The sequence below is a fragment of the Sesamum indicum genome, linkage group LG4, assembly GCF_026168435.1.
Source record: "Sesamum indicum cultivar Baizhima isolate 11 linkage group LG4, ASM2616843v1, whole genome shotgun sequence".
NCBI lineage: Eukaryota > Viridiplantae > Streptophyta > Magnoliopsida > Lamiales > Pedaliaceae > Sesamum > Sesamum indicum.
In genome coordinates, this window is record NC_142660.1 from 11,277,082 (window position 1) to 11,294,578 (window position 17,497).

Genomic DNA, 17,497 nt, shown 5'->3' on the forward strand with positions numbered 1-17,497 from the left:
TGAATTGACGATGAATAGTAATTTTTGTCTCCCAAAACACAACATTAAACATACAATACTTATTATAAATTATCTTAAAAAACAAATCCAAACATACATACTATCTCTAATATACACTTATTTATCTTTGTTTTTCTCTCTTTATCTCCACAAAACACAATAAAACACTCAAAAAACGAATTCAAACATTATGGATATTATTACATATTTTTGGGCTTCTCAATTGGGCAGGATCCTGATTTGAAGCTTGTACCGAATATTAGGTCACATCTCTTTATTTTACAATTTAGTTGAGAATGTTGTACATAGAATTTGGAAGAATAAATTACAGTGTGGTTGGATGGTTTTATCAAATGTTGATTGATTGCATTAGAATTGAATTGGATATTTAATATATTATTTACAACGTATGACGACGTTGAAGGAGTGGTGGTGGAAGTGGATAGAATGAGAGGGGGAACAACTGTGGCAAATTAAAATTAAACATAGAAAAGAAAAGGTAATGAGGAGACGTAACGTGAGAATTGAGATTTGACAACTCTTTCTCTCTCTCTCGCGCGCGACCAGTGAAAGAAAAATTGTGAATTCCAGAACTCGAGCTTCACGTCCACAAATCCGTCGGCACACGGCAGAATAGAACATGCATTTCCCCAATTAAGGGGGAGCTCAAGCTCAGATTTTTTTGCCGAGCTCGACGCCCCTAGGTTTTATCGCGCTCAATATATAAAGACGGACACTCCCTATATCCTTGAAATTTAGCTGCAGGGCCAGAGGAAGAGCTCTATCGTCCGTTCTGCGCGCCGCCGCTGCAAGTCTAAACTCAAGCTGTCAAATCAGCTCCAAGGTTTGATCTATTGTCTTGATTAATACGTCACCCGAACGGAAACCTTATTTTATTGAATTTCATACTTTCGATGTCAAGTGTTTGAGCTTGAATTAGCACAATTGAAATGGTTGATTCTCTTTTACTTGGTTGCTGAGAAAATGTATGGCTGGCTTTGTAATGTACATGACCTGTTTGGTATTGTGTGGTTTCTCTTTGTGAAGTTGTGTACTTCGTAGTTCCTCTGATTTTTATTATTTTCTTCTTTGTTCTGGCATTTCTGGGACAATGTTGATTTTGTGAAATTTTGCTACCTTTTTATTTTTTGCTCCATTTTCAGTTTTTTCTTTATAAAACACGCGTTTCCACAGTTGATTGATTAATTTATAGGTTGTTAACATGAAACACAAGTAAACAGGCTTATGTGTATGAAACACATATAATTTATAGGTTCTTTATAAAACATATATTTTGTGTCTGGTGCATATTATTTTGTATGTTTCTAGCTCATTCTTTTGCCGCTGGTATATTTTAGCTGTATTTGATTCGTAAGTTTTGACTGCAATAAGCAAGAAAGGTGTACAAAAGATGCAAGCCTAAGATATGCTGGATTATAGTTTTGATGGCCAATGCATATTTAAAAGCAAGTTTCATCAATTTCATTATCCTATTTTAGATGTGGGAAAATTTCAAATGTTCTTATTCCTACAAGTGTGAGAAATTCTTTGATTCATGATCTCTGTTTTGGCTTGTTTTCTTGTAGTGTGTGGTAAAGCATGGAGATGCAGCAGTTGATGCTATTTAGACCACATTCGCGTGCAATTCTGCTGAAAGTTTCATCCCTCTTTCCCTTTTCTTTCAACGTACACGAAAATTACAAAAAACCCACTGCTCTAATTTCATTTCAAACGCGTAGCAGCAAGTTAACAAAACTTTCTGATTCAGAAACGGTCAATTATTCACTAAATACAATTTCTGAGCATGCAAATTGTAACGGGAAGGAGCTTTCCTGTGATTTGTACAACGAAATGATATGCGAACTGTGTGAAGAAGGAGAACTCAACAACGCCTTGGCGCTACTGTCGCAAATGGAGGCGCTGGGCTATCGCCCGAATTTGATTTCTTACTCTTGTTTAGTAACTGGGCTGGGAAATGTCGGGAGGACCTTAGAGGCCGATGCCATCTTCCAAGAAATGCTGATTTCAGGGTGCAGGCCCAAAACTAGGTTGTTCAATGCTTTGCTCACTGGGTGTTTGAAAAAGGGCTTGTTAGAGTTGTCTGATAAAGTGTTAAAGGCTATTGATGATTTAGGTCTGGATAGGAATCGCAAGACATTTGAGATTTTAATTGATTACTATGTCAGTTCAGGGCGGTTGAATGATACGTGGCTTGTGATTGCTGAGATGAAGAGAAAGGGCTATAATCCAAATTCATATGTGTATAGTAAGATTATTGAAATCTATAGAGATAATGGGATGTGGAAGAAAGCAATGGGGGTTTTAGGAGAGGTACGAGCAAAGGGGATGGCATTGGATAGGAAAATTTATAATAGCATCATAGATACTTTTGGGAAATATGGGGAACTAGGAGAAGCTTTGGAAGTGTTTGAGAAAATGCAAGAAGATCATATAAAGCCGGATGTTAAAACATGGAATTCTTTGATCCGGTGGCATTGTAAATTTGGGGAGATCTCTGGTGCTGTCACTTTGTTTGCTAGAATGCAGGAACAAGGAATATATCCTGATCCTAAGATTTTTATGACTATCATTTCCTGCTTGGGGGAACAGGGGAAGTGGGATGTTATTAGGAAAATTTTTGAGAATATGAGAGGGAAAGGACAACAAAGGAGTGGTGCCATTTATGCTATTTTAGTTGACATTTATGGCCAGTATGGGAAATTCCAAAATGCCGAGGATTGCATACTCGCACTCAAATCGGAAGGCATTCAGCTATCACCAAGCATGTTTTGTGTTCTGGCAAATGCTTACGCTCAGCAGGTGCTTTTTCCTGTTTTTATTATAGCAGTGAATCATTCATGCAACTGTGGCGTTTGTTCAGCTAGCTATGATTTAGTTGCAACAGATTTTTTGTTGCGATGAATTATATAAATTAATTAATACCACATATTTAAGTGATGTTGTTGGGTCAATGATCTAGATAAGTCAGAAGAAGATTTAACCTGATTTTGGAAACACTTTCTTGGCACCCCACCTTTTTCCAAGTATGATGCAATGATTATATAGTCTTTTAGGTGAGGGGAAGGAAGAAGACGGAAATTGTGTAAAAATCAGACATCAATCTAATTTAAGGGAAGATAGTGCAGGACACAATAGATTGCTGATGTATATCAAAAATCATATACATCGGCAATCTAGGTTTTAAACTAGTGAAGTTTGAGCTACATAAGTTGTTGTGATTTACATGTTTATCCTCTCAAACTCAGGGACTGTGTGAACAAACTGTTAAGGTGCTGCAGCTCATGGAAGCAGAGGGAATGGAACCAAACCTGATAATGCTGAATGTGTTAATCAATGCTTTCGCAACTGCTGGACGACATATGGAAGCACTATCAATCTATCAACACATTAGAGAGAGTGTAAGTTTGTATGATATCATGTTTCTCAATGGAATGTATAAATAGTATTTTCCTGAAAATAGTGGTATCATATGCGTGCAGGGTATTAGTCCTGATGTAGTGACCTACAGTACACTAATGAAGGCGTTTTTGTGGGCGAAGAAATTTGATCAGGTATTTCATCGAAGGAGTATGTTTTTGTGTTATGTACTCGAGTATCATTTTTCATTCTTTTCCAAAGGTGACCGAAGGAATAAAGCTGCATTGCTGTTTCTGAGCTTGAGGCCTTGAAATTGCGCTTGTTGGATGATTATTGTGTCACTTTGCATCTAGCTTATGTGCACTTCTCTATACTAGTGCAATTTTTTCATCTTATCCAGCTTCTGTATTTTGTGAATTAATAATGTTGCTTGAAAGAAGTGATGAAATGAATACAAACTAAAGGTTTATGAATGTAGTAGCTTCTGTAACTACATTGTTGGAAATTGAGTCCCTTCCTTGTTGTTTACCTAGTGTAGTCAATTCTCGTCCTAGACGGTAGAAGGCAAGTGGATTAACATGTATTACAATGGTTGGTTTGTTTGCTGGCAGGTCCCAAAGATATACAGTGAAATGGAGGCTTCTGGATGTTCACCAGATAGAAAAGCCCGAGAAATGCTGAAATCGGCTGTGAGCATTCTTGAACGGGGGCATTGATACTCTTGCTGATAATTATACACGAGTAAGATTTTTGTTGCATTGTCCCTCCCATTCCCCCATTGAAAATTGACATTATATTTCATATCCTCATTGTAAGTACACAAAAATATTGAAATGGAGGATTGCACTTGCTACTGGAATTAGAGGAATATTTATGTTTTATTTTAAGGAAGAATGAACTTTGCAATACTAATTTAGTTGATAAAACCTCCCTCCCAGTTCCGGCTAAAGACGTCAATTTACAATTCAAGATTTATGTGAGGTATTGTAATTTGTTTACAGTAAGTTATTGTAATTTGTTGTTTACTGTTTTTTAGTATACTTATTATTGAATTGATGTAATGTTGAAAAAGTATAAGAGAAGCACGTTAATGTTTGAGTTTAATACCCACCAGGTTGTTTGAGCTTCCCCAGCCCACTCCCTCAGACACAGACCATAATAAAATTATTTCCAGCTCCCTCCTTAGGGCCTACACTTTCTAAAATGTCGCAATTACCCACAATAAAGATATAAATATCTCAACCAACTCTTACCACACATTATCCAAATTCTCATTTTAGTAAAAAAGTTCATCTTGAGCCCATATGTCTGTCCCATCCCATCATCTCCCCACCATCCACTATAATCAATCTTGAGTCTTTAGGGGATCATTCATTTCACCCTACTTGTAATAATGATGTAACAAACAAGAACTATTCTATTTCTATGTATCCATGAAAAGTATACTGGAAAGAGCCATTGCATATCATGTTTGTCTACCATTAATGTATGAGAAATAATTTGAGTTATGATAGCTTCTATGTTAGATTTTGCTAGTTGCTCTCAATCAAATTTAATTTGCCTTGCAGGGTGGCCGACAAGGATTGGGGAGCCAACTTTAGAAAGTTATCTGCTGGTGCCGCTCTTGTTGGACTGACCTTATGGCTTGACCACATGCAGGTAAAGCTTCTTTGTTTTGACTCTCTTGATGTCATTCAGATTTAATGTGTGCTGAATTTAGAGCATTTTAGACTTGATGCTCCTAATTTTGACAAATTTCCCTCTCCTAGTTACTTAATTTGATAATAGATTACTGAATCAATCAAGATTTGGCTTTGTCAAACCATAGAAAAATGAAATGGATCATGATTTGGCGCTATATTATGTCCCTTCCTTAATTTTAGAATGGCAGTCTTTTCTTGACATTTTTTCATCTTGATGAATTATTTCTTTCCTATATTTTAGTGTATTAAAATATTCTCCAGCCAATAGCTCACACATGTAACTAATCAATTTTGAGTTGTAAATCCTTCAGCACAAATATTATCATTTAATTTTCAAACATATTGTATTGTTAACTGTTCTTCCAACAGGGTGCATCATTGGAAGCTTTTCCTGAATCCCCAGAGTCCGTAGTGCTGATCACTGGTACAGCGGAGTACAATAAGGTTTATTTGAACGGCACACTCCAGGCATTTCTTTGGGAGATGGGGTCTCCATTTTTACCCTGTAAAACCCGGAGTGGGATCCTTGTTGCAAAAGCTCATTCCTTGAGGATGCGGTTGAAGGACTCTCCATTTTGCTTGGACCTTGAGTTGAGATATAGCCCTTTTCTTCCTGAGACTAATTCGATGCAGCTGATTGAAGGATGCTATATTAGACGAGGTCTCGTTCCTGCTTTCAACAACATAAGGGATAGGCTTGGTCAAGTAACACCTAGAAAGTTTGCAAGACTTGCATTACTCTCAGACAAGAAACGAGATAGAGTTATACGTGCTGACATAGAAGGTAGAAGAGAGAAGTTAGCCAAGCTGGAGAAAACTGCGGTTATGAGAAAGAAAGATGAGCAGCTTGTGCAAGCAAAAGCTCAGATGAAGGCAGATTTAAAAAGAAAAAGTGAGCAAGTGGTGAATGAGTATGTAATTGAAAAACAGGTAAAGTTTCTGTTGCTTGTACAGTTTATACAACAGTAATGAGGAACAATTTCAAATGGTCTCATCTGTAAATTGTAGAAATCAATTATTTTATGTATTATAACAAACAGTTTCCTTCATGCGGCTTGGAGACTAGGGATGTCTTTTAAATTCTGAGAGATGATATTGTTACATGTTTCTGGGCTTCTCAATTGGGCAGGATCCTGATTTGAAGCTTGTACCAAATATTAGGTCACATCTCTTTATTTAAATAAGCAACTCATTATAGAATTTAGAGTGAGAGCTATGCAATCCAACCATTTGGATTTGGTATTGAATCCCAATTCAAATCTGTTTAAGTTTTCTAATCTTCCAACTACAAAAGTGTTGTATATAGAATTTGGATGTGATTTTTTAAAGACCTATGTCTAATAAATATTCAAGAATAAATTGCAGTGTAGTTGGATGGTTTTATCAAATGTTGATTGATTGTGTTAGAATTGAATTGGATATGATATATATTATTTTACAACGTATGACGACGTTGTTTCCAATATATTTGTTTTTTTTTCTTTTGATAATTATTTCCAATATATTTGAATGAGTGGGGGTTGAAGTGAAATTTGGAAGTGGATAGAATGAGAGAAGGAGCAACACTGGCCTAAACATTTGCACTGTGTTTGGTTTTATGTTGCATTTTCCCATATAAAATAAAACACACTCAAATTTGTTTTTGTACTTTTATATTTTATGTGTGTGTTTTTTTATTTTTCTACTTTTTATATATAATATATATATAATAAAAAAGAGACATGATTTGACAATAAATAGTGATTTTTGTTTTAAAAAAATACAACATTAAACATACAATATTTATATATATACATATCTATATATAAAAAGATATATAAAAAAGATATAATTTGACAATGAATAATGATTTTTGTTTCTCAAATCCCAATATCAAACTTACACCACTTATTTTAAAATATTTTAAATTATCTAAAAACACAAATTCAAACATATCATCTATTTTCAACACACACTTATTTATCTCTATTTTTTTCTCTCAATCTCTAAGACACAAAACAAATCACTCAAACCACAAATCCAAACATTATGTTGGGTTTTATTTATTAGCCCAAACATTTGGGCCCAGGCCCAATAATTAAGAAATACATATCTAGGGTTTTCTCTCGCGCTCACTATATAAAGCTGGACAACCCCTGAATTCTTGAAATTTAGCTGCAGGGCCAGAGGAAGCGCTCCACCATCCGTTCTGCTCGCCGCCGCTGCTGTAAGTCTAAACTCGAGATATCAAATCAACTCCAAGCTTTCATCTACTGTCTTGATTAGTGCGTAGACCGAACGGAAACCTTATTTTGTTGAATTTCATACTTTCGATGTCAAATTCTGCAGTGTTTGAGCTTGAATAGTACAATCGAAATGGTTGAATCTTTTTACTTAATTGCTGGGAAAATGTATGGCTGGCTTTGTTATGTACCTGACCTGTTTGGTATCGTGTGTTTTCTCTCTGCGGAAGTTGTGTATTTCGTAGTTCCTGTGATAAATATTATTTCTTTCTTTGTTCTGACATTCCCGAGACAATGTTGATTTTGTTTATTTTGCTATTTTTTTGTGGCTCCAGTTTTTGGATTCTTCGTTATAAAACATGCATTTCCACAATTGATTGATTAATTTATAGGTTTTTAACATGAAACACAAATAAACAGGCTAATGTGTATGATACGCATGTGTTTTGGGTGTCGTGCAGATATTTAGTATGTTCCTAGCTCAGTCTTTCCCCGCTGGTATATCTTAGCTGTATTTGATTTTTAAGTTTTGACTGCAATATGCAATAAATGAGTTAAAAATATGCTAGCCTAAAATATGCTGGATTATAGTTTTGATAGCCAATGCATATTTAACATAAGTTTTCATCAATTTCATTATGCTATTTTAGATGTGGGAAAGTTTCAAATGTTCTTATTCCTGAAAGTGTGATAAATTCTTTGATTCAGGATCTTTGTTTTGGATTGTTTCTTATACTGCTAATGATCTAGTTGATAGCCTCTTGGTTTTGGTTTTACTTGTCAACTGATAGCCATAATACAATTGATTTTATGCTTTATCTGTTTATTCTAGGTAAAACATGGTTAAGCACAACAATGTTGTGCCCAATGGGCACTTCAGGAAACACTGGCAGAACTATGTCAAAACTTGGTTCAACCAACCTGCCCGCAAGACCAGGAGAAGAATTGGTAATATGTTCTTATGATTTATGTATCCCTGTTTTATTTAATTTATCAGGGGCAAATTAACTGTCCTAGTTTACGTTTTGTTTCAATGATCTAAAGCAGTTTTAATCTGCTATTTAAACGATGGGTTAACTCTTGTGGGATGCTTTTCCTTTTCAGCAAGACAGAAGAAAGCTGTGAAGATATTCCCTAGGCCCACAGCTGGGCCCCTTCGTCCAATTGTCCACGGGCAGACGCTAAAGTACAACATGAAGGTCAGAGCTGGTAGGGGGTTCTCACTGGAGGAGCTAAAGGTATGCTATGTTGTTACTTTACATAACAAATTAGTCGCTGCTTAATTTTCTGATAAATCCTGACATTGTTGTCTTTGTGTTTAATTTGATTTATTTGTAATGGGGTTTAAGCATATAAAAGTTGCTTTACTTGTGACATTCATTTTTGACACTCGCCCTACTGAGGTTTACCTTTTATGAATGCTCTGTCAAATGTGGAGTATATTTTCCTATTTGTTCTATTTTTTCAATCATCAACGTAATAGGGTAGTGTGTGGCAAATAGTTTTGCCTTACTACTGTTTGCAACTTACAGATGAGCTCATCTGCTTGTTTGGTTAGAAGTTTTTTGAACAATATTAATAATGCCTGTCATGTTGTACTTGTCTTGATATTGCAGACTCTATGTATGATCTTATATCTGTTTGATTTGTCTCAACCAGGCTGCAGGCATCCCAAAGAAACTTGCCCCAACCATTGGTATCTCTGTTGATCACCGACGCAGAAACCGATCCTTGGAAGGTTTTCAGACTAATGTTCAGAGGCTGAAGACGTACAAGGCCAAGCTTGTTGTCTTCCCAAGACGTGTCCGCAAATTCAAGGTAACAATGACATTTGAATTTGGATACTTGTCTGTTATTTCAAAACTCACATACGAAAACTTTCCCTCCACAGGCTGGTGATTCGACTGCTGAGGAATTGGCAACAGCCACGCAAGTTTCTGGTCCTTACTTGCCAATTGTACGTGAGAAGCCAACTGTTGAGCTGGTTAAGGTAACAGATGAGATGAAATCATTCAAGGCGTATAACAAGCTGCGCCTGGAGAGGACGAACGAGCGCCACGTTGGTGTTAGGGCTAAGAGAGCAGCTGAGGCTGAGAAGGAAGAGAAGAAATAGTCATAAGGGAGTGAGTTTTCAGTCTTTGCAACTGTTCAATCTGTTTTGTTTGTTTTTTGTTCTAAACCAGTTATCTGAATTTTGTCTGAAAGACTAGTACCAGCAAAATTATATAACAGTTCAGTGTTATCTGAGATACAGCAATCTCTTTGTCATTTTTGTATGGAGATTAAGCTTTTCCCCAAGCATGTTTCTGGTGTTGTCATGGCAATTGCCATGGATGCCGCCTGATGCCATTGACTTGTTGCTGTAATGCTGTTCCTTAAATTTGATCCTTTTGCTGTTAGCAATAGATTATATACATTACTGGTGATGTCAATATGAGAATCCACAGCTGAATCCAACCTTCTGTTGTGGCAAAGCAGGAACATTGGACCGTGAAAAATTAATAGAAAATGTTATCTTGTTTAATATGTATTTTCTTCAATACCAAGGTATGTCATCCAAGTTGCTACCTGTTAAGATGCGAAAGATCGTGGGCAACTATCCACTCAACCATGTTTTGGAGGCCCACCGACGGCCCCAAGTAATTTATGGGTATACATACATCCGGAACAGACGTGGGATGGCCTGGTAATGGTGCCACCAAGACCCAGTTAAGAAAAGTGGCAAAGGAGTTGAATCATTTTTTTATGCTCTTTTTGGTAATCATGAAGGAATCGAATTCGTTTCTATCTTCGTATTTGCACATTCATATGACAATTATCTCTTCACTGCATAAACATCTTGTCAATCGTCTGGTGAATGTAATGACATCTTTCACGAAATCTGTGTTTTGGAACACAAAATAATTCAATATAAACTACGTGACCATTTTATATCTGGATCGCAACATGCGATCCATATAATTAAATGACTGAAGCTGTTATTGGGAATTTCATTCAAAGTTTCACCAAATGTGTCGGATCTTATCTGCATAAACACCACTAAATCATGGTGACCTTATCTCTGTATTCTTCACTTTTTCCTTTTGTTTTGCTATGATTATGTTTTCTTGTGCCCTCTTCAATATAAGTAAATGGGACAACAAAAATTAACATAAAACCCAAATCAAAATTCATTTTCCATCCTTGTGTTCTTCTAAAACCCTTAATACCATTAATTGATTAAAGTCCTCCTACTCCCACGGGTGAATTTTGGATAAGCTCTCAATTACGTGAATCCCTTATTTTGTTGGTTTCTTGATGTAGGGTAAAATACAATTTAGGGTTGTAGTCTTGTAGATGAGATGAGGGTTCTGTTTTTTTTCTGTTAATCAGAGTTTGACATTCTTCTAATTACATCAGCAACAGAAACCAGAAACCAGAAATATTAGCCTCTTTTGATGACTAAGATATTCAGTTGACTCCAACAAACAATTCTTCTATTTTTTTCATTTTCTTTTGTGATTTTATCACTTGTCATCTCGGACATTATCTCCCGACTTTCCACACATCTAACCTTCAAACTTCTCACCGCCCCTTCACTGACTCAAGATCCAGATAATAATAATAATACCCTCCAATTTTGCAAATAAAGGGTATATCATATTCAGCCTGTCAGGCGTTCCAGCCATTTATTTAGAGTCACTTAAGCACCACTTTTCCAATCAAGGACATCAATAAAGCTCAAGTCCTTTGCATCCTATGGTTTGTGGTCAGACGCGACTCCATTAATGGCTGCAAATTTGGGATCTTTGAGGCAAAGCTTTGCGGACAGAAGCAAAGAAAGATTACTTTCAAGGAAGTATAACTCTGACGTGGGATTTGATGATTCTTTCTTCGTCTATGAGGGCTGTTGGCACCGCTTCTTTCGGATCATTGGAGAGAGCCTCTCCGGTTGGTGGAATGATGTTAAGGGAACTGCAGTTAGTGCGTACGAAATGGGAAGATCTGACCCCAGGAAAGTGGTCTTTGCAGCAAAAATGGGCGCTGCTTTATCTCTGGTTTCCGTGCTGATTTTTTTTAAGGAGCCCTTGAGTTATATTGGCAAATACTCCATCTGGGCTATCCTAACTGTTGTTGTTGTTTTTGAGTTTAGCATAGGTGAGTTGTTGATGTATATTCGCTGCTTTTCATCAGTTGATTTTTGGGTGATTTGATGGTCTGCACTCATGATTTTGATTCTAGCTTAAAGATGACTTCTGATTTTGTTTGTTTTAGTGTAATTTAGTTGATGTTTCCTCGTGGCTTGTTTGCTGTTTACTGTCTGTTTTATAAGATTGTCTTGTATTTGATGGGGGCTGTTTTCCTTTACAGGGGCTACCCTAAACAAAGGGTTTAACCGTGCACTGGGTACCTTATCTGCTGGAGCACTAGCACTGGGGATTGCAGAATTGTCTGTGATGGCTGGAAAAATGCAAGAAGTGGTAATTGTGATCAGCATTTTTATTGCAGGTTAGATTGAATAGTTTTAAGTTGGAAGTTGTTCATTGAGTTGAATTATGTGATTTTATTTGTCTTGAAAAACACAAAGTGAAGTTTAATCCGTTTCTGGGTTTCAGGATTTTTTGCTAGTTATTTGAAGCTGTATCCAGCTATGAAGCAGTATGAATATGGGTTCCGGGTGTTCTTGTTGACATTTTGTATTGTACTGGTATCTGGGACTTCAAGTTTCGTTCAAACGGCTGTTTCCAGGTTGCTCTTAATCGCTGTTGGGGCTGGTGTTTGTTTGCTCATAAATGTATGTGTTTATCCCATTTGGGCTGGAGAAGATTTGCATAAACTAGTTGTGAAAAATTTTAAGGGAGTTGCAACCTCTCTGGAAGGTGAAGATTTAGTGGAATGCTGTCTAGAACTTTTTTACCCATATTGCTATTGTATTGAAGGACAATTCTTAAATTGATATTTTCTGCCCTTTGTACAGGTTGTGTCAATATGTATTTGCAGTGCATTGAGTACACCAGAATTCCCTCCAAAATTTTGCTCTACCAGGCTTCAGATGATCCTCTATACAAGGGATATAGAGCTGCAGTAGAGTCCACTAGCCAAGAGGAAACTCTGGTATGCCTCTACATTAAGTAGCACTTTACCCTTAGCAGAATAATAACTCCCACTTGAGGAATCCTAACTTAGCTTTATCTGTTTCCTGTTTGCAGTTAGGTTTTGCTGTTTGGGAACCACCTCATGGTCGTTACAATATGTTCAGATATCCTTGGAGTGAATATGTTAAAGTCAGTGGTGCTCTAAGGCACTGTGCATTCATGGTGATGGCAATGCATGGAAGTATACTTTCAGAAATACAGGTATTCAGATGGCTAACCTGTTTTCTTCTGGGGATTTAGCTCCAGCATAAATATTCTTATATGTAGGTTGCTTAAGGTATATATCTTGCTCCCAATTCAGTTTTTTCTGAAATATGCACAATTCTTGGCTACTTTTCGGTTTAGAGTGCTCAAGTTTGTTGCACACTTTGTTTTTTAAAAAGGAGAAGCATATGTTTATCACTGCTCCCAAGTATGCTGCTTCTTATCCAGCTTGCTAGCTTCGACCTATTGTGATATCATTTACACATGTTAATTTTGTTTGAGCCCATGACAAGCGATCTTAATGCTAAAAATTTAAAAATTTCTTTTCTTTCTTCTATGAAAACAATGGACTGGAAGTTCTGAAATGTTTATGACAAAGCTGACCTGCATCTAATATTAACCTCCTGGTAAATGATGTCACAGAGTCGTGAATGGTATTCTCTACTAATGGGTGGAATACAATTTTCTAGTGTTTAAGATGAGTTTCCATGAATCTTCTCCAGACGTAAATCTCTAGGTCCTGCTCATGTGTAACCATTTAATAGGTCCGTGCTCTTATGTGCATTCCAAAGAAGTTCTTGGAGATAATCTCAAGTAATCCTGTGACCCAGAAACAGATCTAATTTCAGTGACTACAGATACTCCTGATTTATCTATATGTGTATGTATATATACATTCAGTTCACTTCCTTGTTCCATAGGCAACTTAGGATTATGACAGTCAACAACATGAGTATCATCAAGTTTGTTTTGGCATTGAGAACATTCTTTTTGAGGCTTTGCTTGGAGAAAGAACATCATCTTCCGTTAATATCATATTTGTCCAAATACTACTGTAATGGACTTGTATGTGCATAATGTGGAAGGCTTATAATGTCCTGTGCTCGATGGGTGAAACCGTGAAGTAAGGGCATGTAGCTGAGCGAGTGAACAGTTCAACTAATCTAGATTTCAACGGTTTGCTTATCATGACCTGGCTTGCTGTCCTGAACATATATGTACCTATGAAAAGACTGCTCATGCTTCTATTCTGATATACTTGGTTATCTTTTCTTAAACACTTCCATTTGCAGGCATCATCTGAACTAAGGCAAGTTTTTAAGGATGGGATTCAGAGAGTTGGGACAGAAGGTGCTAAAGTGCTACGGTTGCTTGGTGACAAAGTAGAAAAGATGGAAAAACTATCCCCTGGAGATCTGCTTCAGGAGGTTCATGATGCCGCTGAGGATCTGCAAATGATGATTGACAAAAAATCATATCTTCTCGTAAACGCAGAGAGTTGGGAAAGTGAAAAACGACCTGGGAAATTTGCAGATGCTGAACTGCTTCAAGAACTCAAGGATAATGAATACAAGCCATTTGTTATCAACTCTCTAAGTGAATCAGCTAATCTAAAATCAAGTCAGACGTTGCGGAACTATGATCCCCAGAATCCAAACCTGAGCGTCAATCTCTCGGTTTCACAATGGGGTTCTGGAGAAGATGTGCTTAGACAGCAAACAATGTGGCCTTCTCGGCTCTCACTTATTGGTGAAAACATTCTCAATGAGCGCGAAGTACGGACATATGAAAGTGCAAGTGCTCTGTCTCTTGCAACTTTTACTTCTTTGTTGATTGAATTTGTTGCCAGGCTTCAGAATCTTGTGAACTCATTTGAAGAACTCAGCGAGAAAGCTCAATTCAGTGAGCCTGTAGATTCAACTGAAACTAAAGTGGTGGTTGGTTTCTGGGCCAAACTGTTAAAACGCATTTGCTGCAAGGATTAGTGCGACCTCATTACCTTCGGGTGGAAATTATTTTTTATACTCTTTTTTAAGCGATGATGTAGTGATATCATTAAGATGGTAATATTATACCAACACAAGCAGAACCGCTGGTTTATGGTGTTCAACAGCTTGCAGGGCTTTCAGAGCATTGTCTCTGTCTGTCAAGGATTGTACAGGTGTACTACTTGGGATGGTTATACTTAGGAACTAAGCTCTCGGGAACACTGAAAATGTAATACCTTACGACTTGTTTTATGAGGAAACTGTATCGGGACTGTTCATTTGCTCCAAGTACATCTTAGAGCTGTGTTAAACAAGTGTTGTGGTCTTTTGGTGCGTGTTATATGATAATAATACTAACTATCAAATTAGCCATTCAGTTGAAACATGGAAGAAGAAAACATTTATGATCTGGCCAGCCTGGAGTGGGTTGTCCTGTTGCCCTGCCTCGTTTTACACACAAGAGCAGGTGGTTCAATTACACAGGCATGCTTGAGAATGTTCATATGATCAAGAATCTTGGTGCCTGCCTGCGCGTATGCTTTGCTCGGATAAACTAAGATATAATACAGCAACGCCAATATGTGTGGGGTCAGATTGCAAGAAGTGTTTGATGAGCTCCGTCATGGACACGCAAATTGGAAATTCTCAATTATTTATTGAAGGCTGTATATAAAATTGAGCGACTACTTTAAAATTATGTAACAACATCATGTTTGAGTCATCTTAAATACGAGTAGCTATATACAAAAACGAAGGGAAACTGAGCCCATTCTGATAAATTTCAAGGAAAAGGAATTCCATCTCAATAATGCACAATGACATTTTTACCAATTAAGCCACAATTCACAGGAACTCGCACATTCATTTTGAGTCTTCTTGTTAGTATTTGATGGCTATCATTCATTCGCTAAAGAACACGCGCACTGTTTGTGACACATAGTTGTGAGAGATGTTGGCTGCTGTGATTCCATCCTCTCGTGCTGCTTTACAGACAAAGCTCTACAAACCCGTAAGCAGCCGCAGCAGCAAGTGCAAGAATTTTCATAATAAACACTCCACCTTTACTCTTAAATTGCTTCAAAATCAAAGGCAAAGCCATCATTGCAACAAGTTTCCCACTCTTTCTGTCAGCTGTTCTCCTGCTAGTTGTGGAGATTCTTTCCCCCAGCAAAATCAAGAATTGAGTAATGTCGGTTGCTATATTTCCATAGTTTGTCATCTTCAGTTCCTTTTTCTTTTCAAAACCACTGACAGTTTATGTTTTCTTTTTGACTTCTGTATGTAACCTGAATCAGGAGAACAAGGGGTTCTGGCAGAAATGGAAGGTAATTTCTCTTAGCACTATTTGGAGTCCAATTGATATTGGATTCTTGGTGGAAACCCACGTAAAAATTTGGATTTTGATTTGGGTTTTGTTAGGAAAACTCCTCGGAAATGAGTAGCAAGCTAGCAAAGCTGGGGCTTGCCGCTGTTCTTGCTTATGGCATATTTGATGGTGTCACATACACAAGTTTCTTTGTACTTGCATTTCTTGGGTATGAGAAAAGCACTGGCAAGAATCCGGCAGCTAATCTTCAAGCTCTATTAGGGGTAAGAGTTGCTTTCTATTGCAAATCTTCTTAGATTTTCTCTTTAGTTTGTATTGAATGAGTTTGATGCTTATTGGAAAAGAGCTTGGATTAATATGCCTTTCATTGGATTCAGAGTAGCGTTTGAAGTAGAAATATATGAAGCAAATGAGCTTTGCAGATATATGTGATATGAAAAATTCTCTACCAAGATGTATTGGGCTTAACGTCAGATCAATAGTCGAAACTTGACTATGTTTGCATGTAATCTCTAGGGAAAATGCATATCCAAGAGGATGAGTTGAATTGAATATCTAATATCAGCTGCTCCGACAAAAACAGGAAAGAAAAAAAAAAAAACAGATGCTTCAAGTCTTACAATGGTAAGCACAACTTTTTTCAATTCTTAAACCGGGATAAAGTAGATGCTTAATCTGTAATTCTAAATTCCATTTGGCCTTCAAGTTTTACCTTTATTTTAAATCGAGACACCTATTTCTGGATAACCTGACACTCCAGTTCAACAAAAATGACCTAAAATGCTGACAGTATTTTGGTTTGTAACTGGCGAACCGGACTTCTCATCTCTACCTTTGTCTTGTGCTTGTCTCGAGGGTAAGCTCCGTGTGGTGGGTAACACTCTAAATGATTGGGCGGCAGAGCAGATAAAATGGTGCTTGTAGTTCATGAGGGTTGAGGATCTCAAATATGCTTTAAGTTGCCAATCTGCCTATGCATGCGCCCTTATGATGGCGATAGTTGCCAACCATTGTTTCCTTGCTGTATCCACTCAAGTTGGGGAAGTGAACTGCTGAAAAAATATTTTCAAGAATTTGACACATGAAGTTCCCCATCCAAAATGGACAAGTACAGTTCCTTGAGGGATATGTGATTCTGTACTCTATATGTCCGACAATGTTGTGCTGCTGCGAACTCACTGTCCCTGTAGTATTTGCTTCATTTATGTTATTAGACACCTCTTATTGTACATGCTATATGTATTATGCTCTTTTTTCATGTGCCTATGTAGATAGTAATCTTGATGTGGACTGGGAACAATGTAACAAGACCATTTCGAGTGGCAGGAGCAGCTGCTTTGGCGCCTGTGATTGACAAAGGATTAAGGAGAATCCAGAAATACTTCAATTTTCCTACTCTTGCTTATGCATTTGCCCTTGTGGTGGGGATAATTTCTGGACTATGCCTGACTGTTGTTGGGTTGCTTATCCTCTCAAGATGGGGGAAATGAACCAACTTGTTTCCAAGGATACATGCAGAGTTCTCATCAAAATAGGAAGTGCTTCCTCCCCACGTGAATGGAAATCCCTGGCAAATTTCCACTTGGCTTAAGAATTCAGCGAATTTTTGACATAGAGGAAATGATGTCCAAGATGTTATTGTTACCAGGTTGACTGATGTGATATTTTGATGTTTCACTTTCATCCTATTTTCCCAGATGGTCGTTATTTGCTTTAACAAGTATTCTATTTGATAATTTCCTCTCGCTCCAATTCATAT

General features: G+C 37.2%; 4 protein-coding genes across 6 annotated transcripts; all 4 read left to right on the forward strand.

Moving 5' to 3' along the window:
• The first annotated feature begins 423 nt into the window (after window positions 1-423).
• On the forward strand, window positions 424-6,184 carry LOC105160237 (Tetratricopeptide repeat (TPR)-like superfamily protein). 2 transcript variants are annotated; one of them, XM_088879568.1, is made up of 7 exons: window positions 424-844; window positions 1,587-2,820; window positions 3,267-3,419; window positions 3,501-3,572; window positions 3,990-4,119; window positions 4,317-5,037; window positions 5,451-6,184. In XM_088879568.1, exons 2-5 carry the CDS (start codon window positions 1,600-1,602, stop codon window positions 4,092-4,094), a joined length of 1,551 nt encoding a protein of 516 aa, XP_088735694.1. In that variant the 5' UTR covers window positions 424-844; window positions 1,587-1,599; the 3' UTR covers window positions 4,095-4,119; window positions 4,317-5,037; window positions 5,451-6,184. The 2 variants fall into 2 exon arrangements, with proteins under 2 accessions (XP_088735694.1, XP_011075826.2); XM_011077524.3 differs by having other exon boundaries at window positions 425-844; window positions 4,947-5,037.
• A 954-nt stretch (window positions 6,185-7,138) lies between these two features.
• On the forward strand, window positions 7,139-9,652 carry LOC105160239 (large ribosomal subunit protein eL13z). 2 transcript variants are annotated; one of them, XM_011077525.3, is made up of 5 exons: window positions 7,139-7,287; window positions 8,136-8,251; window positions 8,408-8,541; window positions 8,963-9,121; window positions 9,195-9,652. In XM_011077525.3, exons 2-5 carry the CDS (start codon window positions 8,143-8,145, stop codon window positions 9,414-9,416), a joined length of 624 nt encoding a protein of 207 aa, XP_011075827.1. In that variant the 5' UTR covers window positions 7,139-7,287; window positions 8,136-8,142; the 3' UTR covers window positions 9,417-9,652. The 2 variants fall into 2 exon arrangements, with proteins under 2 accessions (XP_011075827.1, XP_020548910.1); XM_020693251.2 differs by lacking the exon at window positions 7,139-7,287 and adding an exon at window positions 7,327-7,345.
• A 1,041-nt stretch (window positions 9,653-10,693) lies between these two features.
• Window positions 10,694-14,736, forward strand: LOC105160240 (aluminum-activated malate transporter 4). Its single transcript, XM_011077526.3, has 6 exons — window positions 10,694-11,440; window positions 11,654-11,791; window positions 11,899-12,162; window positions 12,261-12,397; window positions 12,493-12,639; window positions 13,716-14,736. Exons 1-6 carry the CDS (start codon window positions 11,071-11,073, stop codon window positions 14,406-14,408), a joined length of 1,749 nt encoding a protein of 582 aa, XP_011075828.1. The 5' UTR covers window positions 10,694-11,070; the 3' UTR covers window positions 14,409-14,736.
• A 396-nt stretch (window positions 14,737-15,132) lies between these two features.
• LOC105160241 (uncharacterized) lies at window positions 15,133-17,474 on the forward strand. Its single transcript, XM_011077527.3, has 4 exons — window positions 15,133-15,600; window positions 15,707-15,736; window positions 15,831-16,001; window positions 17,010-17,474. Exons 1-4 carry the CDS (start codon window positions 15,361-15,363, stop codon window positions 17,226-17,228), a joined length of 660 nt encoding a protein of 219 aa, XP_011075829.1. The 5' UTR covers window positions 15,133-15,360; the 3' UTR covers window positions 17,229-17,474.
• Window positions 17,475-17,497: the final 23 nt, after the last annotated feature.

Bases quoted from the DNA above. Each gene is read 5' to 3' on its own strand.
- LOC105160241 (XM_011077527.3), top strand. From the start codon at position 15,361: ATGTTGGCTGCTGTGATTCCATCCTCTCGTGCTGCTTTACAGACAAAG. The intron at 15,601-15,706 runs GTCGGTTGCTAT...AACCTGAATCAG, and splicing joins AAAATCAAGAATTGAGTAAT to GAGAACAAGGGGTTCTGGCA. The intron at 15,737-15,830 runs GTAATTTCTCTT...GGGTTTTGTTAG, and splicing joins GGTTCTGGCAGAAATGGAAG to GAAAACTCCTCGGAAATGAG.
- LOC105160239 (XM_011077525.3), top strand. From the start codon at position 8,143: ATGGTTAAGCACAACAATGTTGTGCCCAATGGGCACTTCAGGAAACAC. The intron at 8,252-8,407 runs GTAATATGTTCT...TTTCCTTTTCAG, and splicing joins CAAGACCAGGAGAAGAATTG to CAAGACAGAAGAAAGCTGTG. The intron at 8,542-8,962 runs GTATGCTATGTT...TGTCTCAACCAG, and splicing joins TCTCACTGGAGGAGCTAAAG to GCTGCAGGCATCCCAAAGAA.
- LOC105160237 (XM_088879568.1), top strand. From the start codon at position 1,600: ATGGAGATGCAGCAGTTGATGCTATTTAGACCACATTCGCGTGCAATT. The intron at 3,420-3,500 runs GTAAGTTTGTAT...ATATGCGTGCAG, and splicing joins ATCAACACATTAGAGAGAGT to GGTATTAGTCCTGATGTAGT. The intron at 3,573-3,989 runs GTATTTCATCGA...GTTTGCTGGCAG, and splicing joins GGGCGAAGAAATTTGATCAG to GTCCCAAAGATATACAGTGA.
- LOC105160240 (XM_011077526.3), top strand. From the start codon at position 11,071: ATGGCTGCAAATTTGGGATCTTTGAGGCAAAGCTTTGCGGACAGAAGC. The intron at 11,441-11,653 runs GTGAGTTGTTGA...TTTCCTTTACAG, and splicing joins TGTTTTTGAGTTTAGCATAG to GGGCTACCCTAAACAAAGGG. The intron at 11,792-11,898 runs GTTAGATTGAAT...TCTGGGTTTCAG, and splicing joins GATCAGCATTTTTATTGCAG to GATTTTTTGCTAGTTATTTG.